Below are 26255 nucleotides of genomic sequence, written 5' to 3' on the forward strand. Positions count from 1 at the left end.
CCACAGGGCCTCGACCCAGAGCCTCCAGGAGTTCCTCATGCTCTGGAACGTGGGGGGTGACCAGGCCAAGCGGGGATGGGGGGCCCTGATGTTGGAGGCGGGGTGGGAAATGTGGGCAGTCCATCCATCCATCCATCCACCAGCCCTCCCTCCATCCACCCATATCCCTCTGACCATCTATTGATCCATCCATTACTTCTTCCATCTGCCCATCCAGTTATCTTCCCTCTGTCCATCCATCCCTTCTTCCGTCTGTCCATCCATCATCCCTCCATCTTCTACCCATCCATCCATCCATCATTAGCATTTATCAGACCTGCAGACTCCTTGGGCAGCTGTACAGACAGACTGGAGCCTACTGAGCCTTGGCTGTGGTCATAACTCAAACGTGAGGCCGTAGCCCCTTTCATGATATTCTAAGGTCCCTCTTGGCTAAGATTTCTTGTTTTCTTTCTCTCTTAATCCATCTTTTACTGGAGACATTTTTTGCTTCTTCATTTCTCCTATTTTTCTCTTTTCACCTGCTAATGTTCCCTTCCTTCCCTCTCCGCAGTCCTTTGTTTACTGAACTTGTCCTTCTGCAGTGGAATTCTCCACTAAGCTGCCATCTTGCCAGAAACTTGCTCTCTTCATCTAGGTTCTAAGGTGCCTCTCCTAGTTCTGAGGTGCCTTCACCAAGTGCACTGATCTGAATTTCATGTTGCTCCATCATAATACTTGGGGGGAAAATGATTACAAATTACAATATTACAAAATTATTTCCTCATTGAGAAGCTAGTAGTCAGTCATGCAGCCTGGATTTGGTGTACTAGAGAACACACATGGCAGCAGGAAAATCGTTATATTCAGTCAACTTGTTTCCTCATCTGGGATCTTTGAAGGTCCTTCCACTCTTCCATCTTCTCAGCACTTCTCAAAAAGGGAATCTTTAACCCAGTCATTTCTGTTGTTGGGTTTATCAAACATGGGACTTTAAAAGCAACAAAACACTTTCCATTTCCGTATGTCTTGTCTCACTGATTTATTTTTTAGCCACTATCAAGTATTTTTTACGAATACTGCCAAATAAATTTGGAATTTGGTAAAAGTAATAATCAAGCAGAATATAAAAAGTCATGTCACATTGTAGACAACTTGGGAGGGAACAGGATCAGATACAACTTTCACAACCATGGGTAGGGTGTGATTATGGGAAAATCATAATCATCGTCATCTGACTGCATGCAATTTTTAAAAAGCATCTACACAAATAGAATCTACATTGACAGAAGAGAATCTGACGTACAATGGTGAAAACACTTGTATTTAACATCAACGGTAAGAGTTAGATATCCAAAATACACAGAACTGACCCACTAAGAATCATTTTCCAAGAGAAATTAATGTTCAAAGAACTGGAAATCTTCAGATGAAAGTGTACAAACTATTAATGGCCATAGGGAAACATTCTCCCACTCATTAATAAGGGTTTGGAGCTACCCTTATGACTTCATTGGCATTGGGAACTCTCAGGTAAGGAAACCCCTTCTACCAACATAGGCTGGCCCTTGAGAAGTTAAATGATATCTCATTAAGACTCAAACCCAGGTCTTCCTGGCTTCAAGACTGGCTCCATCCATACCACCAGACTTTCTCAATAAGAGAATGATTAAATGAAGCAAGCTCTAGCACTTTACCTCATTCCACACAAGCTAGCGAAGATGGTAAAAGATGGAGATGTTGGAGGAGTTGGGAAGACAGGTATCTTCATATAGTTGGAGGATCTCCTAAGTGGCCCACTACTAAGTCTCTGACTCAAGAACTGCACTGCCGGGCCCGGACTCCAAGGATGGCAGCGACGGAAGCAAAGGCCCAAGACTAACACTTGCAGCGACCCAAATATTCATCGGGAGCAGCACTCTGGGTCCTTTTATTGAGAGCCTTTGTCTTCTACACCATCTCCATTTTCAGACACATCCCTCCACTCCCAAGACGGTCATCCCTCAAAACAAAGAATTCTTAAAAGAAAAAAACAACTAAGGTGCCTGTCACTTGAGCCTGAGCAAGCAAGCCACGCTCCCCTCTCCCCCGGAGTCCCCCAGCTCTTCTTCAGGCACGTACCCACCCTTTCTAGTGATCTTGTTACAGACCTTGTGGACACTGTTCTCCTGGTTCCACTCACTCCTCTCTGGATCAGTTCACCCGTCTCCCCAGGATTCTCTGAATCTATATTGTTTCTTACAGGTCAGGCACATCCCTAGAACACGATCCGTTTCCCATTCTACAAAGGAGGCACGCTCAGTGAGCAAAGACCCGATGCTGAGTTTATGATCAGCAGGTGCTAATGCAGAGAAAGGAGCAGAAGTGAGAACACAGGCACTGCCTGGGGAAGGCCTCGAAAGGAGAATCGACTTTACCCTTACCTTCTCAGGAGAGGTGGGGGATGACCAAGGCAGAATACTATACACGACATCGGACAGGATTTCTGCACCACGTTTTGCTTAACTGTCTTTGTCACAAGGAAGTGCTCAGTGTGGGAAGAGGGTTAAAAATGGCACATCAATGGGGAAACACATCAACAAAACGCGGAATGACAGGAGGCAGCATGAAGGGAGCAGGGCAGAATTTAAATCACAGCCCTGGGAAGCAGCCTCTCTTCTCTGGACAGGTGTCCTCATCTGGGAAACGGGGAGGGAATGTGGACACCTGGCAATGATCTCTCAAGTCCCTCCCAGCTCTGAGCCCTAGGATTTTCTATTGTTTTTGTAACTCCCATGATCTGGAGATTAAGAACTGTGGTCCCTGACCTAGAATCCTCAGGAGGATAGGGAACTCCCAAGAATAGTGAATATTCTGTGCTGGATTCTGCGCCGCTCAATGAGAAGGGACAGTGTGGACACGTGCAGCAAAATCTGCTACTTCTGCCAATGCTGCTCCAAAGCAAGAGAATGGAGCTCTCCCCACCAGTCCCAGATTTCAGGGCTGGAAGAAAGTCCAGAGGAACAGCCTTAAACAGCATGAGGCCAGCAGGGATTGACACGTACCCTGGGTACTGTTTGATGCAAAAGACAGACGTCAGTGAGCCTTCAAAGGCTTGAGACAACCCAAAGAATGATTTTCTTTATCTGAAATGTAAAACTTTTCCAGTAGAATGTCTTTGGTTTTATAATGGAAACTCATTAGGAAAACAGTATTCACTCAACAAAAACTTCACTTTACAACAAGTTTTCCAGACCACCTCCAGAGACGCACCCATAAATCACTTCTAAATCAATGCACCAGACAGGCTAGCCTTCATGCAGATGATTCCTCAGGGGTCAGATCCTCCCATCACACTGACATTCATAAAAGCCCTGGGCATTCCCAAGGAATGACATTCAAAGAAGTAAAAACACTTTTTGTGCACCTTGAACATTATGGAGGTAACAAGGCTGGGAAGGTGGCTGAGTGTCTGCCTCCTTCCCTTGTGCAAGTAGGATTGTCCACTCTCCCTAACAATATCGGTTTCATATCTGCAAAAGAAAATGGAAGGTCAGTGACCTCTGAACAACAGGTAAGAGAGGAGCCAGGGGAGGGGAAGGGGAGAGAAGGTCTCCCCCTTACCTCAGCCACACTGAGCTTTAAGAACAATCGATGGCAGGCTTGGGATTTCCCTGTGATGAGTTTTTGGAACTCTTTTTAGATCTGTGCCAGGGAAATCCAAGATGAGGCAAGCACTCCTCGTGATGAGATAAGGTTCATCCCAGCAATGGAAGGGCCCCTTCCAAGCAGGGCTGAAGGTAAAGCAACGTGAGGAACAGTCCATGTGACACTCCCAGATCTCTTCCTGCCCAGAGTTGGGACGCCCAGCACAGATTTCAAGTTGGAAATGTCTCTCCCTCAACCTCTAGCTGTTCAAGCCTCCTCTCTGCCCTCCATCCCCAGGGATCCCAAACACACAGGATTTGAATGTGTGGAGACCTCATTGTGGCTTTGCTGAATAACAGAAGCACCTGAAAGGGGAGGGTGCAAACACTACAAACTCTGAGAGGACAACGAAGAGCCTGGGTCCTCTCTGACCCTGTTCCCATCACTCTCAGCACATTCCAACCTCTGCTGGGAGGTCATTACAGCTGCTTGGGGAGTGATGCTGCCCCGAGAAGCAGAGCAGGAAGGGGCCCTGCCTGGTTGCTGTTACCTCACCTTGGTTCTCATCTTCCTTCACAGTAGTACCCCGTCCCACCACAACCCTGCCCAGTAAAATGAAGGCCAAGATGGCTCCCTGGATCTGAGGCCCCCATCACCTATTGTAGCAAAAGGACACCCACAAAACATGGACTCAGACCCAGCCTGCATGAAGCGTCCAGCGTGCCATGAGGCAGGCTGCCGTGGTCAGCCCTCTGCCAGAGGGCCACTTGTGGGTCCACACAAGCCTGACGGGCTGCTCACCCCTCCTTCCAGCTGCCCTACACAACAGCAGCTTCACCAATGTGCACGGCTGTATTATTAAAAAGTGACATTGCGAGATGTGATGCCCTCAGGCCTAGAGGCCCCAGGGGAAGGGCTGGTCCCTTGGCCAGCAACAAGCCTGCTGCCGGCCATTTCAGTGCTGGTGAGGCTTCAGCTTCTGAGTGACCGCTGTCATCACAACAGCATACAGAAGGTATATGAAAAGGATGAGGACTATGCCCAATATGGGCCCGATGCCAAACAAGGAGGCAATGAAAAAAACCATCAACAAGGAGAAGAGTGTCCGGTAGCTGGCCAGGAAGCGCAGGCTGACCCGGGGGCCAGAGGTGCCCCTGGCCCGGCATGGCGCCATGGGGCTCAGCCTGCACTTCTCGGACTGAGACAAGTCAATGAGGTGGTAGCGACAGAAGGCCCCGAGGAAGTCTTCCCGTGAGCACAGCGTGTCCATCTTGCCTGAAAACTGAAGCAGAGAGAAGGGGGTCAGGACTGCATCAGTCGCCTGAACAAGCAGCTGCTATGAGGGGGAGGCGTGTGTGAGTCCCTGGGGCCAACCAAGGCATGCCTGCTTTATGCCTTAAGTACCAGCAGGGTCTGACCATTTCCTGGAGCTCAGGGAAGGGAAGTGGTCACTTCCTGGGCAGGCCCCACCCAGACCACCTTTTATAAAACACTCCAGGCTCTCAGACAGCACAATCTTCCTGCTTCCAGACTTCAGAAGCCTGCCTAGGCCTGGACAGTCTCCTTTCTGTTCCTGCCTGTCACCCCCACCCCCTTCTTCCAGGCTCATCCTGGGTCCCTTCTTCCATCTGTGTGTAGGACACAATCTGAATGAGAGAAAATGTCCCCCAAGGACATGGCTGAGTGAGGGGGGAGCGATCTCCTGAAGGCTGGGGAATAAAAGTAAACCTAGCAGGCAAAGCCACATGGCCACCCCCAGTGAAACGAACCCCGGCCCGAGGCTGAGGCCGGAGCAGTCGAAGCTCCAGGGTCTAGGAGCTTGGACCTGTCCGGAGGCCAGATGTCACTAAAGGAACACCCACCAGAGCCTCTTGTTATGAGGTCAGGCAAGGGAGAGAGCAGGCCTGGATCTGGGCGTTGGGCATGCTAGGCACCGAGGACAGAGGTAGGAAGGAGGGGTGATTCCATCCCACCCCAGGAAGAGCACAGGCAGGTGAGGGGTCTGCAGGGCTGGGGGTGTACAAGCTATAAGGCCCTACGGATGCCAGCTCATTGAGCATGTACCCAGGAGGCTCTGGCCAAGTCACAGAGCCCTTGGCAGAACTGTGGTCTGCCTGACCCTGGGGGCTTGTGAGACTCCCATTGAGTCAAGGCCACAGAGCGGGAATGACAGAAGGGGTCTTCAAAGTCATCGAGCCCACCCCACTCGCACACCTCCTCCCTGTATCTGGAGTGACCATTTTACAGATCAAGAAATTGAGGTTGCTCAAGGAATAGGAAAAGAGCTGGGATTAGAACCCAGGCCTTGAGATGACAGCTCTGGACACATAAGCTATCTCCAGTCCTGTTCCTCTTGGCCAGAAGCCCTACAGCTGTGCTCCTGGGAGGGGCACGAGAAACACTCAGAAATCCAGGAGTCATGGGGCAAGAAAGGAGCCCCCAAAGTGTGTGTAACCTAGGGGAGAGCCTGGGGCCACAGACCAGGCCTTGGTGGGGATGGCCTGATCAGTCTGCTCCAAAGGAGGAGCCACAAGAGACACAAGCAGAGCCTCCAGCGTCTGCCCCGATGGTAGCCAACAAGATGAGCTCCCTTGCTGCGCTGTCTGCTGATGGGGCCCCTTGCCACCCAGGCACGAGGTGGGGGCTGACAGGAGAGACTGTCACAGCAGCAAGACAGTCTAAGAAACAGGTCCCAAGACTGGCAGGGCCAGCCAGTCGCCAGGGCTCCCCAAGGAAGGGCCACTGAACAACTTCCTGGCCTGTCTTAGTGGTCATTTCATCTGCAAATGGGGTAGGGACCAATGAGAAGAACCACAATTCTGGACTGTCTCAGCCAGGAGGAAGTGATGGAGGGGTGAAAAGGACAAAAGGAGAAACAAAGAGGATGGAGAAGAGCTGAGCCCAGTTGCGTGGACAGGCACAGAAACGCCTGCCGCCCTCCTCCCCACCCCTGCCTCTACACCTGCTCACCCTCTGGTTGATGATGGATGACACCTGGAAAAGCAGCCGCACCAGGGCGGCGATCTCGTAGCTGCGGATGGGCTGCAGCTCCACGTCTCCCTGATACTCGATGTCAAACTTCCGTAGGCCATTGATGATCTACAAGCAAGGAAGAAGGCACTGGGTGTCAGCACCCATGTGTGTGGCTGGGCAGGGCCGAGGTCCCTAAATGGAGGCAGGGAGGTCAAGGGACCACACAGGGACGTAAGGCCCCACAACTAACACGTGGCAGGTCAGTTCTCCTTCCAATCCAAGTGAGTTCTCCCCTCAGGTCCCAGAGCAACCCGGCTACACTAAGACACGCGGCCCAGCCCAGGGAGCACCATTCCTTCCCACACCCCCAAGAAGCTGGCAAGCCACTGGACACACATGGCCAGGCTGCACCTGCTGACCCAATGCACACCAAAGTGAGCCCACAACAGGTCTGTCTTCTGGCTGCACCAGGGACAGCACGTGTGCACCCATGTCTGAGGGGAAGAGCTCTTCCACCAGACCCTGGATGACCAGTGCTAGGTTCCTGCTTGCCCATTCAGAGACGCACTAATGCAGGCTCCATGTCACTCAGTCTCAGTGTCCTTATCTCTAAAATGGGCAGACGAGCATCTGCAACACTTTGTCCCACAGACCTGGCCTTCAAGGGGCCCGGTCCTGACCTGGTATCTGCCGAGGGGAGTGAGAACCGGCCCTTCGTTGCTCATGATGCAGTCAGGAAGCTGTTTCTTCCCATTCTCATCAGGTGCAGCACCCACATTCATCATGAGCTGAGAAAGCTGGGCTTCGCTGAGCTGTGTCACACAAGGGAAAGCGGGAGTTCAGTCAGGGAGAGCCTAAGCTTAGTGGGCCTAGATCAAGTCATCCTCCAGGAGGACCCCATGGCACATCACCGCCCTCTCCCACCTGTCCAACACATGCAGGGTCCCTCTCCCCTCTCTTCCCTTCCTTCCTTCCTCCCACCTTTCATTTCTGACGGCCCAAGGGAAGAAGGCCCTGAGGGGAGGAGCTGCTGCTCCTGAAGTGACCCTGCCCACTGGCCAGGGAGACTTGCCTGTCTTTTCTAGACTGCTCAAGCACCCTCCCTCTGCCCAGGCGACTAAACGTACTCGAAATATCTGGCACAAGTACTCCAGGGCCTTCTCCAGGTACTCGTCTGTCTTCTTGATGCTGTCCTGGCCCAGCTCATCGAGATCGTTAGTGCAGTAGGTGCCATTCATATCAATGGGGCAAAACCCCAGCCAGGAGAGAAAGGATCGGTTGGCTGAGGTCTCGCTTGAGTAATCTGAGAGTGAATTTGCCGTCTGTTTGGCCTGGGCGATCATCTGGGCCAATCTGAGCACCTGAGACACAGACACAGATCAATCAGGCAACTCAATGAGCCACCTCCTTCTTGAATCCTCTTCTGACTGCCCTGGTGGGAAGTGAGGGGTCCCTCCTTCCTGTCCCCCACATGCTTAGCACAGTCTGATGAGCACCACACACTCGCCTACATATGGCCCCCTGCCCCTTCCCCTCATTAACCGTGAGCTCCTCCAGGGAGCGGCCTATAGCCTCCTCATCTGCCCAAGTGGACAGTCAGTGTATGAAACTCCAACCAATTTTCCGGGCCCTTGTGATGAGGACGCATCTGAGGCCCCTGAAGCTAGCTGGCCACTTCAGGCCAAACCAGGCAGGTCTCCCCGGGCAAGGTAGGAGGCCAGTTCCTTACAAAAAAATTCAGAAATATCCAGGGCTGGCTTCTCCATGGAGGATGAACCCTTTCCTTCTGCGGAGACTCCTCTAACCCAGCCAGCCAAGAGTAAACCTGCTGTGAAACGGCAGCAGCCCCATTTCAGTCATCAATGCCTGGTTACGCTCACTGGTCAGCAGGGACCACATCAAAGCTCCTCATGCAGGTTGAGTGGGGAACGTATCCTAAAGGAGGGCGTCTCTAGATGGCAGTTGCCTGCCTCAGGGTAAGTATGCTACATCCTGGCCAAGCTGGCCTGATGGGGAAGGACAGGTGCCTTTGCTCAAGCCAGGGGTCAGCTGGGCAGGGTGATGCTCAGTCCCTTCCCAATTCCCCCTTTTCTTCTCCCCATCAGACATAAATTCTTGGAGAACATGATCTCCTGACAGTATCACCTCTTGTTCCTGGCCCAACCCAGAGGCACTTACTAAGTATTTGTTAAATCACTGGACCAGAAAGCAGAGGTCCAGTGCCCAGCACGGATCAGTCTTCTTTCCAGCCTGTCTTGGCTCCCCCTCTGTGCCTGGCCCCACCCTGTCTCCACCTTTCCTCCTCCTCTCTCCATTCTCTTTGGTTTATTTCTCTCTTCTGTCCATTCCCCTGCTCCCAATCAGTGGCCACTGCTGGGGAAAGTTTACTTTCTCCTGTATAGTTTAACTGTCAGACCTGATGCCTCCCCACTGAATGGAAGGTACCAATGGCTCTTAAAGGTGATGCCAGTAGAGAATGGGCACTGGAAGGTCCTACCATGTGGCCCAAGGCTGCCCCAGGGCCTACATGCTCAAAGGCTCCTTGCCAGGAGACTCCAAAGACCACCCAGCAGGGCGTGCAGGGAATACGTGGTTGAGAAACATTTGATGCTCACAGTCCTGCCCTCTTAATCTGACAAGCAGATGAACTGAGTGTTTCTTATCACTTCAAGAAATCCCTCAGAACTCAAGTTGCTTTGACTCAGTCAATTCAATTCAATGAGCATGGATAAGGCACCCACTATGTGCCAGCCCCCTGCCGGGTACTGGTGCCCTGGGGAACTCGCACTGTACTGGGAGGAAGCAAGAGTATAAAGGCAGGCTGGTGCCCTGCATGCAGAGGCAGTGGTGACCTCAGCAGGAGGAGGTGGACCACTCACTTCTCAGGAAAAAGGGAGGAAAAGGCTCAAGAGAAGGAAGGAGGAGCAAAGATGACAGAGAAGCGGCACTGGGCGGGGCGGGGTGGGGCAGGGTCAGGCCTGGCTCTCCGGGCCTGCCTCAGACTCACCAAGGTCCGGACTTCGGGGCCAAACATCTGCTTGTATTGCCCATCCTGCCCCTCCAGGCTGTACACGTGGCTCTTCACCTTGAAGGAGGCATCAGTGACAGTGGGGGGCCAGGAGGAAAGGAGGTTCCCCGGGAAGGGTGGCGTCATGAAGACCCGATGCTGGCGGTGAGGGATGACCAGCTCCGGCTCCAGGAACAGCTGCTCTCCTGTTGGGGGAGGGGAGGAGGGCTCAGAGACCCAACCATGCCCTCCATCACATCCCTCAGAACCAGGCCCAGAGCTTGCTCGGCCCTTCCACAAGCATTCTCTGTCCAGCTCTGGGCTGGGCACAGGAGATATGATGACAAACTAAAATAATCTCTGCCCTCAAGAAGCTTCCATGGGGGAGATCAAATGAATATGAGCTCATTTAGGGAAGAAAAGCACTTAGAGTTGGGAGGGCAGGGAAACATTCTTGGAGAAGCCTGACCTGAGCCTTGGAGGACAGCACTCCAGGCAGAGGGCACAGCCAATGCAAAGATATGGTGATGGGAAGGCTATGGACAAAGAGCTGTGAGGTCAGTCACGGGGCCAGGCCAGGTGGGGCTGGGGAGGGCACGGAAGGATCCCCAGACTGTGTGGGCACAAGTCAGTGACTGCTACAAGGTCTTTCTTAAAATGGAAAACTACCCCCTTAAACGCTTCCAAAAATGCAGCATGAGCACAAGCAGGGCTCCTGAGGCCATGGGGTCCGGGCCAGGAGTGCCACGGCTGGACGCTCCACTGCAGGGCTCAGAGGGGCAGCCCCACAGACAGCGGGACCCCCACGGGTGCATGTGTGCCTGCACATGTGTGACAACAGGTAGACAGGCCACAGATGATCATCTTGGGGAGGGGAGAACACTGACCACTCTGGCGCAGGGGAAGCTTCCTGGAGAAGGTGGCACCTCTACCCATCCTGGCAGACAGACCAAAGGCCTGGATGGCAGGAGGGGGGCCCAGCGAACCCCCGAGTCAGCTCCTGTCACCATCCCCTGTGGCTCCCCAGCTCCCTGGCCCTGTGCCTGGGGCCCTTCCCCTAAGATGTCCATGGGAGCAGAGGCCAGAGATGGAAAGGCTGCTGGCCCACAGAGAAGACAGAGACTCAGTTTCAAGTCTCAGCAAAGCCCCCAGGGCAGGCCCCATGGTTTCAGCCTCCATTTGCTCACCTGTAAAATGGGAAGAGTAACTCCCCTCCCCCAGCTGCCCCAGACACGGGGAAGGCCTCGGGACAGCGGCAGGGGGAGGCAGCCACTCACCCTTCTGAATCATCTCTGCCAGGTTGGGCTGGGCGAAGACCTTGGCGACACGGAACACCATGAGCGCGTTCTTGGGGCTCACCAGATCTGTGCGGAGGGCGCGGTTCAGAAAGCCTATGAAGAGCTTGGTGTACATCAGCAGGTTCTCCTGCACAAAGGGGGCCCTGAAACAGCAGCAGCAGTGCCTGGGTCAGCCCAGCAGGAGGGCTCAGCAGGCCCAGGCTGGTAAAGGAGGTCAAGGACACTGGGCTCAGCTTTCAGGCGGGCAGAAAGCCTCCTGGCATGAGGGAAGGAGACAACCTCCTTAACAGCTGCCCCCTTGTGCATGGCTTGAATGGCCTCTACCCAGACCTGTCTCTGACAAGGAACCACAGGCCTCTCCCTCCATCTGACACAAGATTCTGGATCCCCAGTCCGGTAGGGACGTTGCTCTGGGGAGGGAAATGGCGGCCCTTTGGGGACTCATAGTCCCTTCACTGAACTGCTGCATTCACAGGGCAGCAGGAAAGAATCAGAACCACTCTCCTGATTCTCGTGGAGCCCCTAGGTAGGAAAAGGAAGGTTACCAAAAGAAGAGGGAATGAGATAGGGCAGGAGAGGAGCCCAACTGGCCCACAGGGAGAATACCTGCTATTGCCTTCTGCTCCCAGGGTGCCCGTGAGAGGTGATCATGGGCCTGGCACAGGGGACGAGAACAGAAAACCTCAAGCTAAGGAGGTGCAGGAACCCAGGGAAATCTGGCCAAGGCAATGGACAGAGTGCTCACCACTTTTCGGGGATGCTGCGAGGCTGAGGATCTGCAGTCAGAAACTGTTTCTCAGGAGCATATCTCCATGGCTGCAAGTAGCTCAACCACATCTCCAGGACCTGAAAAAGAAGATGCATGTGGTACTTGAACGTTGCTTTGCAACCCTGATGTCCCCGGTTCTAAGGTCCTCCCAGCTCTGATGTTGCCTGTTCTAAGACCCCTCCCAGCCCTGACGTTCCCAGTTTAAGGCTCCTCAGAGATTTCTGCCCTGATGAGAACTGAACATGGAGCCTCCCTTAACCATGGACTGAGCCTCCGTGTGGGGTCCTCCATTTTTGACTCTACAGCAGGCCTGGAATGCAGCAATTGCTTAATAAAGGCCTATGGAAGGAGAATTATCCAGCCCACGACCCTCTGTCAAGTGAAGCCTGCCCCCCACCTCAGAGGTCTAACCTCAGGATGGCTTTTGGGGCTCTAAAACCCACCCATCTCGGGGGCCACCAACAGCTCTCACCAGCCTGAACCTCCACCAATAGGCCTTGTTTGTGCAGCCAGGCCCCACCCATACCCCAGCTCAGGTGCCCAGAACCAAGCACAAGCAGTTCCCCTCTTGGAGCTATCCAGGGCCCCTCAGTTTCACCACAGCTTCTCTGGCCCAGGCATGGCAGTGCCAACAGAGAGATGTATGGAAGGGAGCTGTGGCATCTGGGCACAGGGCCCACATTCTAGGTCGGTTGCCAGGGTAAGTATCAAGCACAGCCCATACATACTGCTCGGAAAGAAGCATCCAGGGGCCAGTGGCCAAAGCAGTGCTGGAGGAAGATGTAGAGCTTCTGCTGGACAAAACGAGGGATGACCACTCTGCGCAGAATGGACAAAAACATCAGTGCAGCATTGAGCAGGCACCAATAAGCCCATCTCCATGGGACTCTGAGGCTCAAGGGCATGCCAGCTCACTGACCCTGGGCAAACTGCTTTGCCAGTCTGCCTCAGTTTCCAGGGAACCAAGCATGTAGCAGGAGCTGCCTCCAGGAGGATACTAAGGTTACTACCACTGCTCCAACATGACACGTGTGCCTGTTACCCAGGGGGCCTCTGGGAGGAGCCAGGCTCATGTCCTGCCAAGCCAGAGCCCCTGGCCCTCACATGAGAAGGGGACTGGCAGAGGCCAGGACACCAGAGTGCAACATACTATCCGGTACCCCAATTCTGGCTATGGCAGCCCCGGTGGTCCATGATGGCAGATAGGGGCTCACTCTAGTGCCTGCCTGGCTTCTTGAGAAAATCTGCCCTGTGTGGACAGTGGAGGCGGCTGGTGGCACCATGGGTCCTGGGCATGTCACTGAACCTGTCTGCCTGAGTATCCTCATCTATAAAATGGGGATAACAAGAGTCCCTTCCTCCCAGGGCTGTCGTGAGGATCAAGTGAGATCCTCTGCCAATGTTCAGCATTTGTGACCAGAATGTAACGGGTGCCATAGAAACATTTATTCCCCTCCTTCCCTGAACCTCATGTGAATGGAGACAGAGGACAGGTCTCCATGAGCCCAATGGGAGACTGTGACCATGTGGGTGACACACATCATACCCTGCGTGCCAGATGCCCTCATGGGGACCATAGGTTTGTACCCAATGTCGCAGGCAGTGCCAAGCCCAGGGAAGGCCTGGGGTGCTAGTCTGGAGACCCCTTGGGCCGCAGAGCACAGGAGCGAGCAGGCCTGGGGAAAACATGTGCAAGAGCGATGGGGAGCCAGTGATGACTGGGGGAAGGCCAGGCCATGGCCACATTCACTGCAGAATGAGAACTGCAAAGGATTTAGGAGAGAGCGGGTGGGGAGGAGGTTCTTTTGGAAGTTTGCTGGTGAAGTGCATCCAGACTCACAGACTGTGAATTCAGTCATGTTGGGGAAGCTAGTGAGAGAAAGCTAGGGATGGCCCTGCCCTGCTACTGTGTGTGTGTACAGTGATGCCCCCTCTGAGTGCCAGGAAGCCCGAGGTCACTGTCACAGCTGATTCTCCAAGACCCCCCAACCCTGAAGACAGCCCAGACCACTGGCCTTGGGGTCAGAGGCCCAGGGGGTGAACCTCAATTTCCCCTTCTGTAAAGATTTTTCCACTACAAGTCTTGTGGACTTTGTGTGAGGAAAGCCCCCGATGTGACCTTCAGAACAATGCCAGGACGTAGTAGTTACACAGAGCTCGACAGACATAAACCCATTCTCTCCATAGAGCTATCATCCCTCTTTCACAGATGAGGAAACAGAGGCAGGTGGAAGTGAAGTGACTTGCCCAGGGTCTTCCTGACTCCAGTCCACCTGCCTGTCACCTAGTAACACTGACTGGTCATTTGCTGCTATCTTATCCCCAGGCTAGCTTCCTGAGGCATGGCCTGTCAGGAGCTGGTGTTTGGCATCAGAGAAAGGTGAGTGACCCCAAGGGCTCTGGCTGCCTGTGGGTGTCAGGGCAGCTACAAACAAGCAAAGTCCCAGAGATCTGGAGGAAAGGAGGTCAGCAGCATAGACACTGCCCAGAAGGGTGACAGTGAGTGCCAGGGCAGAGGCATTGCTGAGGGTCAGTGCCAGAAACATGCAGCCCCTGCCCCATCTGCTGAGAATCCCACCACTGTCCACCAGGAAGAGGCCCCCGGTGGTGTGGCTGCCCAGGATGGGGCTGCCCCAGGGCCTCACGGGAAGGAGGGAGAGCCCACTCACCGTTTGAACTCCTCCAGGGGGCTGGCTGTATGTGAGTGGGTGGATGGGGACACCTGTTCAGGCTTCAAGCTATTGGAGAAGGCATGCAGATGCTTCAGAAGCAGCCTCACCACCAACACGTGCTCTTCTGTGGGCTTAAAGGATTCCTGTGTGCAGAGTGAAAGGGAAGCACGTGGAGACCTCACAGAGGAACTCCAGGCATGGAGTGGCTCCTCTCTTCTCCCAGTCACCACCCCTGTTCTCTTCTGCAAAGCCGCTCCTCACCACCAGCCAGGAGGTAACTAGTAGGCTTTGCAGATGTGGAAATTAAGGCCCAGAGAGACAGCACCTGGGCAGAATGCCTGGGCCCCATCCCTGCACCGCTCGGGAAGCCTCAGACTGGTCAACAAACTTCTGGGCAGGAGGAGCCCAAGCTCCAAACAGCCCTGTCAAATGCAGACTTCAAGATGGCCTGAACATCTGACCCTGCTTGGTTAGTACCACACATGTCTGGAGACATGGAACACCAACCCCACAAATTCTGACAAATCCCTCAGTCTGGGAGGCGCTGAGATGGAAAACCCTCTAGGAGGGTCTGCTAGAACTTGCCCTGAGCTGACAAGCCCCTTCCTCATCCTGCCTCAAGGCCTAAAGGGGCTCTCCAAAAGGGATGGGAGTGGCCCAAGGGCACGGGTTCCTACAAAGGTCCCCTACTTAGTTAAAGTTTACATTGTCTTCAGGCCCTAAGTTATGCTCAGTAGCCTCAGCCTTAAAGAGGGTTGGATCAGGGGCCTCCTCTGGAGGAGAAAGGTGAGCAGGCCTGGCCTGACCCCCGCCCAGCTGCTGCCACAGGATTCTAGAGCACTTCATCCTCTCCTCAGCTCCATAGGAACCACACATCCCTTCCCTTGTCAGGCCTTGGCCTCCTCCTAAAAGGGGCCTATACCCTCTGCCCACCAGCCCCCAGGGCCATCACAGGGACCCACAGATGCCAGATGTGTCTTCTGGGGTTACAACTCCAAATTCCAGGGCTTTCCAAGGGGACCCCCTGGTGTGCCAAGCCCTGTACTTCAGCCCCAACTACTCAGGTTGCACTCCACGCACATGCACGTCTCAACAGAACAGGTCGATGACTCAGTCTCCCCACTCTTCTGTGCGCCTGTGGCCTTTCCCATGGCTGGGATGGCTGTCCTCTCTCCTCACCTGGAGACTTCCTTCCCATCATGAAAGGCCACTTTGGAATAATTCGCTCTCCAGGCATAGGAAATGCTCTCTGTGCTTGTGACGAGACCCCTCCCTAGGCAGTAAACTCCATGAGGACAGGAACCAAGGCAAAGTCAACTTTTGATCTTTGGGCCAAACACAAACCTGCATACAGTAGGTGCTTAACAAACACTTCTGGTGTCCCTGAGATGTACATGTGCCAGGCACCACAGGAGGTCTTGGGGATGCAAGGTCAAAGATCAAATCGTCCCTGCCCTCAAGAAGCCTGTGGTGTCCTGGAGGGAAACCGCAGGTATCCAGGACAGGGGGAGAAGCAGTAACATCTGGAGCTTCTGAGTCTGCTGAGTCAAGATGTTCCCACATGGGATCCCCGGCAGCAGCACATGCCTAACACCAGGCAACGTCTTCTAGGAGCTGACGAGAATCACGTGAGAAACCAGAATCCCCTCATTCTTCTCACCACCAAGAGTGGATTCCAGGCCGCTGGGGAAGAGGTCCAGGGAGGAAGACTTCAGCTAACAAAAGGAGGATCCCCAGCCTCCAGAGCTGTCCAACAGGAAAACGAGCAGTGACTTCTCCGTCAGCTGAAGTAGCTAAGCGGCGTCTGCACGACAACCTTAGGTGGACATGCTGTAGAGGAGATACATGCCCTGGGCAGGAAGCACTGGTGATAGCTGGTCTGACACTATCCCCTCCCCTGTCCTTGGGCCTCACCAGCAGGGCCAGTGACAGGAGGAGTGGACAAATGAGGACAGAGACAGTCTGCAACGCAACAGCATGCCAGGACAACTGGAAAGGACTCTGGGACAAATTCTCAGTGGGTGTCTTCTGTGCCCCTCCTTTCCTGTCCCCGCCACCTGTATTCTTTCCTTCCTTCAAGGCCCACCCCCCTCAAGCTCCCTCTAATGAGCTCCACCATCCAAATGCTGTGCCATAGGTACGGGACTACCAAAATGAAGGTCTACAGAGCTATTGTGCTGACCTCATTGTTATGTGCTTGTGAAACGAAACAGGGACAGTCTACCAGCGCCATGCCAGGAAACTGAATTGCTTCCATTTGAATCGTCTGAAAAAGATTCTGAACATTGCCTGGCAGGATAAGGTACCAGACACTGAGGTCCGTCCTTGAGAGCGCAACTCTGAAGGGCTGGCCACACTGTTTGAATTCCACATGGACGCTTGCCTACAACACTATTTGGCAGAGAATTTACAGCGGGTAAGCACCTACATGGTTAGAAGTGATACAAGGACACTCTCAAGATCTCTCTTAAGAACTTTGGAATTGTGTGACACAGGAGTGCTCAGCATGGCGTGCCCACATCAGAAAGGTCGCTGTGCTCCATGAGCAAACCAGTACTGAGACAGCTCAAAGGAAGTGCAGGATGTGCAGATTTAGGAAATCCACCCCAAATGTTCACTATTCATGGCTGACCTGTGGCAGACCTTCGGAGTTCATACTGGTCTAATCAGCCATAGCTGGACACACTGAAACTTGACTCTAACACAGTGACGTCATTTGGTCCTCTTGGAGAGTGAAGCACAACCACAAACGCCGCTATAAACAAGGATAACGACCTTGCCCAGCCCCCTGAGCTGCTACGAGGCTCAAGTGAAATAAGGAATGGAACAGTGCCTCATTAACAGCAGCGTGCCCAGTGGTATTACCATCTCACGTCACTGTAATTAGACTGATCTTTATCATGACTACGGACGCCAGTCGAGCCACATGGCTCCCTCCTTCCTCCCTGCTTTTACACAGCAGATTTTTGGAATCTAAGCACTGTGTTTACCATCTGTCCTACTGAAGTCGCATCACGTTCACAGGCCCCACACTCCCTAACTTTCAGATGTAAAATAAAAGCTCTAGCTTCTTTGTCAATTAAGGACATACAGTATCCCACACACGTTATTCCTATCCCGTCTGGAATCAGCACACGCTGACCCCTGGCTCTCCTCCACCAGGACTCTGGCCTTCCTGCCTCGAGTGCAGCCTCTCTTCATGTCCACCTCTGGGGAGGCCCAGAGTCCTTCAACACTCAGTCCAAGAGCCGCCTTCTATGAGGAACCTTCCTGATCTCCCCTCTCCAAAGGAAGGTAAACTTGGATGGCCAAAGGATGCCCACTTGACTTGGGTTTTACTGGCTCCTTTCCTATTTCCCTTCCTCCCCTTCTCTCTCCTGTCCTGTCCTCTCCCAAAACCTTAAACCTACTGCAATCTAAAACCGGGACTCCATCGGGGCCCTGCCCAAGGGCTCCTCTGGCCCCTCCTAGCTTGGGAGTGATTATCAATAGTAACCATTGCTGTTTCCCACCCAGCCTGCTGTCTTTCTTTTTCTTGCCCTCATTAAAGGGGCCATGCCCTGGCCACTTCTTAAACAGGCCTATTCAAGGAATGGGCATTGCCTCACCCTAAGTGAGTGCCTGCAAAGACCTTGACCTAAAGGGCCCAAGGTCTCCCAGTGCATCTTCGGCCATCTCCAGTCATCCTGATGAATATCTGGTCACTGGATTCAGATGGCTCTGGAGGAGAAGTGAGGCTGGTGACCTGCACAACCCTCCCGCACTCAAAACAAAGTCAAGTGTAAGTCTTGTCATCATTTCTCTGATGGCGTGGTCTTCTTGGCAATGAAGGACGAACACAAAACAAATCCTGATCTCCCCCTCCCCCCCAGGCCAGTGCCAAGGAAAGGAATATTCTCCCTTTGTCAGGTTTTGTGTGCATGACCTTACAGATGTCCATGCTATCTCCCCCAGTAGAGCAGGGACCACTTTACTGATGTCTCTGTATCCCTAGTCCGCGGTACAATCCCAGGGGCACCGGAGACCTTGTGGCAGACCCAGCACAATCAGTCTGCTGATGAGATCTCCTCTTCTCACACACACCCACATTTGCACACGGCTATATTACTACTAAGAAGGCCTGGTCAGGACTCTTATGTCATTTATTTCTCTGATGGGATCTGTGTCAGCATTTCACACGAAGAACCCCAAGGATGAGCCTCAGATTCTTCCGATGAGCTGACAGCAATCGACAGCATCCATGACTGTTCATTGTTCTGTGGTTTTTTGCATTTATCCCTAAAAGCAGCCAAGGTTTCCTCACCTTTCCCTAATAATCCACCTCAAAGACAGAATCAGCGATGGCCCCCAGAACACTGCTCCCACAGGCAGCGGCCTCCATTTCCCTCTTGTCTAAGCTGGAGTAAGTTCCAGAATGTTCATTCCATGCTCTCAACAAGTTATGGCACTCAAAGGTTTCCAAGGATGGATCTGGGCTCAGAAGTGGCAGACACCGTGTTCCCCCCTAATCCCCACGTGGGAACCCCCCAAAAAACGGAGCATCTCCCACATGTTAGAGGTGGGTCCCTTCCTAGATGAAAGGTGGAACCAGAGAAACCACCTGTGGAGCAGCTGCCATAGAACTGGCCTGCCCTGATCTGGACACAGACCTGGAGGCCCCAGCACTGGCCTACCCTGATCTGGACAAGGATCAGTCAGAGCTGGGGGATACTTGGATCTTCCCATCATCAATAAGGCACTTACTGCCAAACAAAGACTAAAACTGGATAGAAGAGATGCATCAAGGCTCAGTGAGATGCCCTAATAAAGAGCATAACAGTTGCTTACTGATCAACAGATCTCCCCAAGTGTCCAGCTCCACCCCAGCCCTGGCCCAGAAGAGAGGGGATAAGACTCTGCCAGACACTGCGCTCCAGAGTCGGGGGCTCTGAACCCTGGAGTCTCATAACTAAATCTCAATGAAACTGATTTCCTTTGCAATCCTAAGCGTCTTACTTACTGTATGCGTTCAAAACCATGATTAGCCTGAGGAAGGGCCTATCGGCTACCCAGACTGCCCAAGGGGCCCAGGACACTCAACAAGGCACAGAGCTCTTTTGCTCTGGCTAACATATGCCCTCTCCCGGTAACAGGTCCCCAAGCCTTAATGCCTTCCCTTCTCCAAACCCTAGCCCTCGTCACCCCCACCCCCAAAGTGCTACTCTGAATGGACAGGCCTGACCACGTGTCTGCCCAGCTCAATCTAATACAAGGGCTCCCTTTGACCTCCAGGAGCAAATACGGTAGTAAGTTTGGCTCATCGCACAGCACTTCCCATTGCTTGCCTCTGCACAGCTGAGGTCTGGCCAGATGGGCCTACTCCATCTCCCATCCCACCCCTGCTCCTCAAGGGCAGCGACACATGGCAGGTGCATCATCATAATGGCAGGGGCTGTGTCTTATTCCACTTCTGATTCTCCAGAGCCCAGAACAGGTTATCACTCCTAACACAAGAGGGATAAAGCTATACAGAAATGAAGGGCATTTGTCCCTTGGCTTCCTTTCTGCAGACAGCACCTTCTTTGGAAGTCTGGATTGAAGCCCCTACACCCTGCAGAGCCATGAGCTGCCCTGGACAACTGTACATTAACACTGCCTGTTCTCTACTGTTGTTTTCTTGGCTAAATATTCCCCAGTCACCTCTGACTGGCTGAGGCTGCACTTGGGAGGGGCATGACAGGCTGGCCCAATGGCAGGGCTGATGCCTCTGCATCAGGCAGCCTCCCAGGCCTCATGTGCCTCCACACTGAGCAGGGAGCTGGTGCAAGCAGGGCAGGCTTCCAAGCCCTGCAGACCTTGATTCAGCCAAGCCCTCTGGGGGCCTCTGCTCTTTCCCAGTAAGAGGCTCCAAGGAGACAATGTCCATAACTTGTTCTGTAAAACCTTGAAGTGCTATAGAAATAATGGGGATCATTATTATCATTGCCCAAGCAGAATGAATGTTTTTGAAAATGAGTGAATGCCAGTCTGATATACTGAGTGACTTGGTGCCTCCCAAGACCCATATCAGCTATTCATTCCCTGAACAACCAATTACCAAATCCTCCTGTACATGAACCTGGACAACTGCACCGATGGAAGGTCAGCAAAGGGTCAACCAGCGTCCCCTCAAACGTCATGCCCCCCCACAACCCTTTAGAATTCGTGCATCCCAGCCCAGTCCTAGCCCCCCCTCCCTGAGCAAAGACACCCGCCCCACTCTCCCATGCAAGACTGACTGAAAGGAGCATGGATGAACACACAGCAGGAAGAGGAGGTCAGAGCATGGCGTATGTACTTGCGTGCACACAGACGCACACACACGTTCCTATACTAGGCCCTAGCAAAGCTCTGTGCCCACCCAGCTCTGACTTCCGATCTGCTCTGATGGGCCTTCTTAAACCCCCTGGAAGCCAGTCCCCAGCTACCCCAGGGGTCTTCCTCTGCAGGACACACTCTCACACACTCTCTCTGCAGATTGGCAGCAAGAATAAAAAAGAAAACCAAACAAAAAGATGCTGTACTTGGTACGCGTGGAGGGCCTGGTAGCTGGGTTGGGCAGGAGAGCTGTGGAGGCTACTGGAGATACTGAGTCGGTAGTGGAGAACCTCCAGCTGAGAGACAACAAAAACAAGGAGGGGAAACAGAGAGGAAAGGGAGGGGGGCAGAGAAGGAGAGAAACACAACCAAGGGTGGGAATGGGGGAAGGAGGGGAAGAGAGAAGGGAAGGGGGAGGGGCAGAGAGGAGGAAGAGGAGGGGTGAGGGGCGAGACAAAGGGAGAAGGTTAAGGAAAAAGGAGAGGTGGAAGAAGGGAAAGAGAAAGAGAAAAGGTGAGAATGAGCCCAAGAAAAGGAGAAAGAACAAAAAACAAAGACAGTCAGTGCCGATCCAAGTGAACGTTGCAGCTACAAACCCTCATTCCAACAACAGGAGCCTCTGCCCGCCTGCTGGGCCCAGCCCCGGGAGCCCCTCACCCTCGCCAGCCTGGGGCCCCAGCAGGTGGGCTGTGAGCCTGGGTGTGACTCGGCCAAGGCTGCCCTGGCCTCCCTTGGGGTGGGGGTGGGGGGGTGGGGCTGAGCTCTGCAGGGGGCCAGCTCGTGAGCTGAGGGGACTTCTCGGCCCCCCCGGGGGAGTACTGCCTCTGGGCCTGGCCTGGCCAGATCAGCGGAGCAGGTGCAGCACGAGCCTTCCAGAAAATCACTATGGCTGTCAGGGAATGGGGGATGCTAGACTCTCACTTAGCCAGAAGGCCAACAGTAGCAAAGCAGGCCGGGGGCTTCTTTAGAGAGCCCTCTCCGCAGCATGGACGGCACTATGGAGGCCCTGAGGGGACATGAATGGTCCAGAGCAACACTCGGGAATGTCATTGTGTCTCGCTTCCCAAGAACAAGATGACAAATCCTTGAGGTGACAGGGTCTCAGGGCTCCCAGGGGCTTCCTAAGAAGCAGCAGGGGATGGGGCCCAGGGGAGAGGGGTCCTGGCTGCCTGGCTCTGTGGGCCAGTGGAGGAGGCGCTGCCCTCTTCAGGCCTGTTTCCTCCCCTATCAAGTAGAAGATCAAGATTTTCACATCAATATTTATCACTCTACCTAGTTAGGACAGGAGCTCTCATGGGAGGGTTTTCTTCCTAGAAGAGGAGACAGAGGTTCAGAGAGGCTTGTGAGTTACTGGGCCTAGACCCTGAATCTCCTGCTCTACACCAACTCTTCTGGATGAATGAGAGTCTGCTGGATGAAGTTCCCACGAGATTCTGGATAAAGGGCAAATGCAGCTTGGCTCTGGTCTGGCCAAGCCAACATGCGTGCACCACAGGGACATCTGGGGTCGGGCTCCAGGCAAACCACTTGCCCTCACAGCTGCTGCATCCCAGGCAGGCCTGGCTCTGGGTGAGGTCCCAGCAGCAGAGCTGACTGCTACCCTCACAACGCAAAGCTGTTAGTAAAGCAGGAAGGAGTTAGGAGAGCGAACCACAGCGGTGAGGAAATGGGAAAAAGAGAAGCAAAACCAATCAGAAAGCCCAAGCCTCAGGCCTGGCCACCCTCAGGGCACCTCTGCAGAGGGATGGCACTATGCTGCATGCAAACTGAAGGGTGACAGGCCAGGTATAGATGGGCTGGTCAGGCTCTAGGAAGCCAGAGGCTTGTCTTCCTGAGGAGGCTGCCAATGGAGGGGCAACAAGAGGCCATCTGGCCCAAGTCCCAGGCACTCAACACCAGCTGTCTAAGCTGGGCTCTGGGGAGCTCACTCCCTCCCTCCCAATGGAGGACAGCCACTGGCCCACTTGCCCTCATGTCCATGCTCGTCCTTGGACCCCATGAGCCCAGCACCAGGTGATCAGTACCACCACTTCCCTGAACATTTACTCTAGAGTGATGGCGGGATCAGAGCTACAGGGAGTGGGGCACACCTGAAGCAGAGTCAAGACTACTGACCTACAAGCTGGATCTCTTAGAACATGTCACCACCTCCTGGGACCTCAGGGTCTTGGAGTTGGGGAGAGATCTGGTCAAGGCCCCTTATTTTATAGGAGGCCCAGGAAGAGCAATGCTTGTACTTGTCAGCTGTGGCTAAAGGGAGGAGGCGGTGCTGGAGAGGATGGAGCCAAAGTGGCTGTGACCACGTCATCCTGGCTGCCCAGCAGTCATCCACCTTCATAGTGGCCGGGGACAGTGTCCCCCAGGTTTCCAGGATAAGAAGGTGAAGACCCAGCCAACACAGAGTTGGGGACAGCAGGCAGGGGCACAGCAGTACTTCCAGGATGCCCCCCACTCCTCCAGGCCAGCGCTTGGCCCCAGATAACAGACTGTCCTCTGCCTAGACAGGGAGCCATGCCCCTTTATCATGACTTGAGGGGTCGTGGAGAGACTGGGCCTTCTGTGATACAGCAGAAAGAAGACAGATTTAAAGTAATTGGCAGTTCTAATGCTTTTGCAAGGCCAAGCCACATGCAAGAAGAGAGAAGAGACCATGCTCATTCACCAAGCGCCCATGGTGAGGGGTGTGCCGTGGGGGGCTGGGAGGCACCCCCTCCCAGAATCTGAAGGTGGGGAAAACAAAAGAAAAGGCCCATGAGCCCCAAGCAGCAAAGCCCAGGATCTCAGTGCGGGAAAGGGCTGCTGCTGCACAGCACACTTCTTTGTAAGCTGAGGGGCTGCAGGGGTCAACTCCCAGGCTCGTCCTGTACCTGCCCAAACCTTCCTAGGAGATCTCAGCCTGTCAGGTAGGAGAGCAGAAGGCAGCGGGTTCAGGGACCCATCAATGCAGCAGTCTACCCTTGAGGAGTTGGCCGATGTTGCCACCTTGGGCCCAGCCCTGCCTCACAGGGGACATGAGAAAGCCCTGGGCCAGAGAAACCTCAGCTGGCACTGACCAGAACTGGCATCAGTCCCAGGGCAGGAGCCACATCTATCTCCAAGTGCCTGGGATTTCCCATCTGGAAAACATCCAGGTTGGTTACTCTGCACTGTGCACTGGGAAACACCATCCAGGGAATCCCAAGCCTGCCAGACTGGGCCCAACTTTGGCAGCCCGCCTCTCTGGAGAAAGCCTGAGGAGGGGGCCTCTGGAATCAGAGCACCAACCCTGCCTCCTGGGAGTGGGCCAGAGGAAAGCGGCCACGGGGCTGTCAGTGGGAGCCAAGGTGGGAGCTGAAGCACAACCCCAGCCAGATTAGCAGCCCAGGGCTTGGGGGAGCCCTTCCCAAGGGTAGCCCTAGATAACGAGGCTCAACAGGCTAACAGTGCTCTCAGAGTCAACAAGGGAGACCTCACTGGAGGGCAGAAAGTGTGGCCTTACCTTGGCATGGGGGGACTGCATTTTCTGATACATCTCTAGGGAATAATGGTGAAGCCACATCTCGACAAAGACCTGGGGAGGAGCAGAGGCACCTGTCAGCCCTCCACACGCCTGGCTGAGCCCACACCCAAAAGCCCCCTCACAGGCTCCCTGAGGAGTCTGTCAAGAGAATCCCCAAATGTCAGAGCTCGAGAGGGAGCACCAAGGACACCTGGCCCTCTCCTTTCAGCTCCCCAGGATCTCCTCAGCAACATTTCTGACCATGAGAATCTGCTTCAAAGCCTCCAGAGATGGGGAACTCACTCCCTTCACACGTAGCCTGTTCCTCCCTGGCAGCTTTTAGCTTGGATTGCTGGTGACCTGTGTTCTAGTTGGCTCAAACATGCCCCTCTGTCACTTCCTAGCACCGACCCTAGAAAAAATGTAAGGCTTGTCCCCCCTGGCTGGTTCTTCAGACATTCAAAGGAAATGCAGCAGTACACACAGCAGTAGAATGAAGGCCTCACTGGGTGCTGGGCATAAGCCACACGGAGAGAGAAGACCTGGAGCCCCAGGGCTCCAGGAGGCCTCGGGGACGCGCATCACCACTGTGTGCTGTCTGAGGCCAGTGCGTGGGGCTGGGGAAAGGCTGGGAGGCAGGCTGCCGTCCAGGAGCAACTAAGTCTTGTTCTAACCCAGGACACTGCAGAGGAAGACTTCTGTCTAACAATGGGGTGTGTTCCAGAGGGAGCCCCATTGTGGGAGGCAGGTGGAGGCACCAGATGGCTGTTAGCACCCTCTTGTTTGGGCAGAAGCTGGGAGACGACCTCTGAGGTCCTTTCTGGCACCAAGACTGTCTCTGGATTCCAAGTCACTGGCCAAGGAAGGCCCCCTCACCCGTTCAAAGATTCACTTCATCCTTCAAGGCCCAGCACCTCCACAAAGCCTTCCCTGACCCTGAGCCCCCTCCCTCCCTGTCTGAACCATTATCACAGATTTCTAGGCTCTATTAGTCCTCTGGACATATCTCGTTGTCCCTACGAGAACATCAGCTCCGTGAGGACATGAGCACAGCTCTTTCATCTCCCTCTCTCCCTCCAAGCCTGTCACAGGGCCGTGAACATGACGGCAGCCAAGCACGCGTTGCCTGAGTGAAGGGGGACGCCCTTAAAGGCTCCGCCTGGGGTGGCCAGCTTCACCACCATCACTGGTCCTCCCATCCACGACGCCGTCCATTCAGAGCATCTCACCTGAAGCAGGGTCTCTGACCGCCAGATCTCCTGTGAGGCAGGGTCTGCATTCACCGAGGGCTGATGAGAAATGTGCCGCTTCAGCAAGCTTGTGTGGTGCAGGCCATAGGAGGTGAAAGGCACAGTGGGGGTCCTGGGAGAGAGACATAAACACTCAGGCAGTTAGAGGAAGATGCCTTTCTCACCCTCATGCCATCAGCTGGGTTCACGGCCTCGGCCAGCCCGGCAATGTCGCCGTCACTCACTTTCTTCATCTGCCAAGTGAAAGGGTCGGGCTGGGTGACTGTGGAAATGCCACCCAGGCTTGAGTCCCAGCATCCCAGACATCCTGAAGGGCCAAGCCTGGGGCCCAGGAAAGCTCTGACCGTGCAGTGCCAAACAAACCGACATCAGCAAACACAGGGTGCTCGGCCTGCCAACCAACTGCCAACTCACTGTCCACACTGTCTGCCCTAACCCTGTGACCTGACCTCTCTCACCCAGTCACCCTTCACTAAGTCCATGGGCAATTCAGATCCTTCCATGTTCTTCCGGGAACACATGCACATGTGTGTTGGGGGTTAGGACTAGCGTACATGCGCGTCTACATGAGGGTGAGGGTGTCTGAGTGAGGGGGAGTACTGGGTAACTGGGTATAATGCACACTGGGTGGGAGCAAAGTGACTGGCATGTGTACACACAAATGGGCAGCTGAGAATAAATGTGTGTGTGCATACATGTGAGAATACAGGACATGGGAGTGGGAGGGCATCTTGTGCCTTCACTTAACTGAAAAGTCCAGTCCAATCTGCTACTTGTCCCTTTTCCCCACCGCCCACAGCCAGAATGGCTGCATCCCTCCTCAGTGTCTCTGCTCCATCTTCCAAGCTATGAGTCTGCTGTCCCTC

General features: G+C 54.0%; 1 protein-coding gene across 4 annotated transcripts in view; it reads right to left on the bottom strand.

Annotated features, from left to right (window-relative positions):
• Nucleotides 1–3073: 3073 nt before the first annotated feature.
• SMPD4 (sphingomyelin phosphodiesterase 4) overlaps nt 3074–26255 on the bottom strand; it is a 33468-nt gene continuing 10286 nt past the window's right edge. For 3 of the 4 annotated variants that reach the window (XM_072599663.1, XM_072599666.1, XM_072599665.1), the window contains exons 9-20: nt 25369–25501; nt 24140–24211; nt 20868–20957; nt 14323–14468; nt 12382–12472; nt 11630–11730; nt 10864–11027; nt 9587–9792; nt 7707–7940; nt 7260–7391; nt 6577–6705; nt 3074–4888 (exon numbers count right to left, since the gene is read on the bottom strand). In XM_072599663.1, coding sequence (XP_072455764.1) covers nt 4562–4888; nt 6577–6705; nt 7260–7391; nt 7707–7940; nt 9587–9792; nt 10864–11027; nt 11630–11730; nt 12382–12472; nt 14323–14468; nt 20868–20957; nt 24140–24211; nt 25369–25501 — 1825 coding nt within the window. In that variant the 3' untranslated portion in view covers nt 3074–4561. The remainder of the gene's footprint in view (nt 4889–6576; nt 6706–7259; nt 7392–7706; nt 7941–9586; nt 9793–10863; nt 11028–11629; nt 11731–12381; nt 12473–14322; nt 14469–20867; nt 20958–24139; nt 24212–25368; nt 25502–26255) is intronic. The other variant, XM_072599664.1, reaches the window with a different exon arrangement.

This window comes from Notamacropus eugenii, chromosome 4 (assembly GCF_028372415.1).
Source record: "Notamacropus eugenii isolate mMacEug1 chromosome 4, mMacEug1.pri_v2, whole genome shotgun sequence".
Classification (NCBI taxonomy): Eukaryota; Metazoa; Chordata; class Mammalia; order Diprotodontia; family Macropodidae; genus Notamacropus; species Notamacropus eugenii.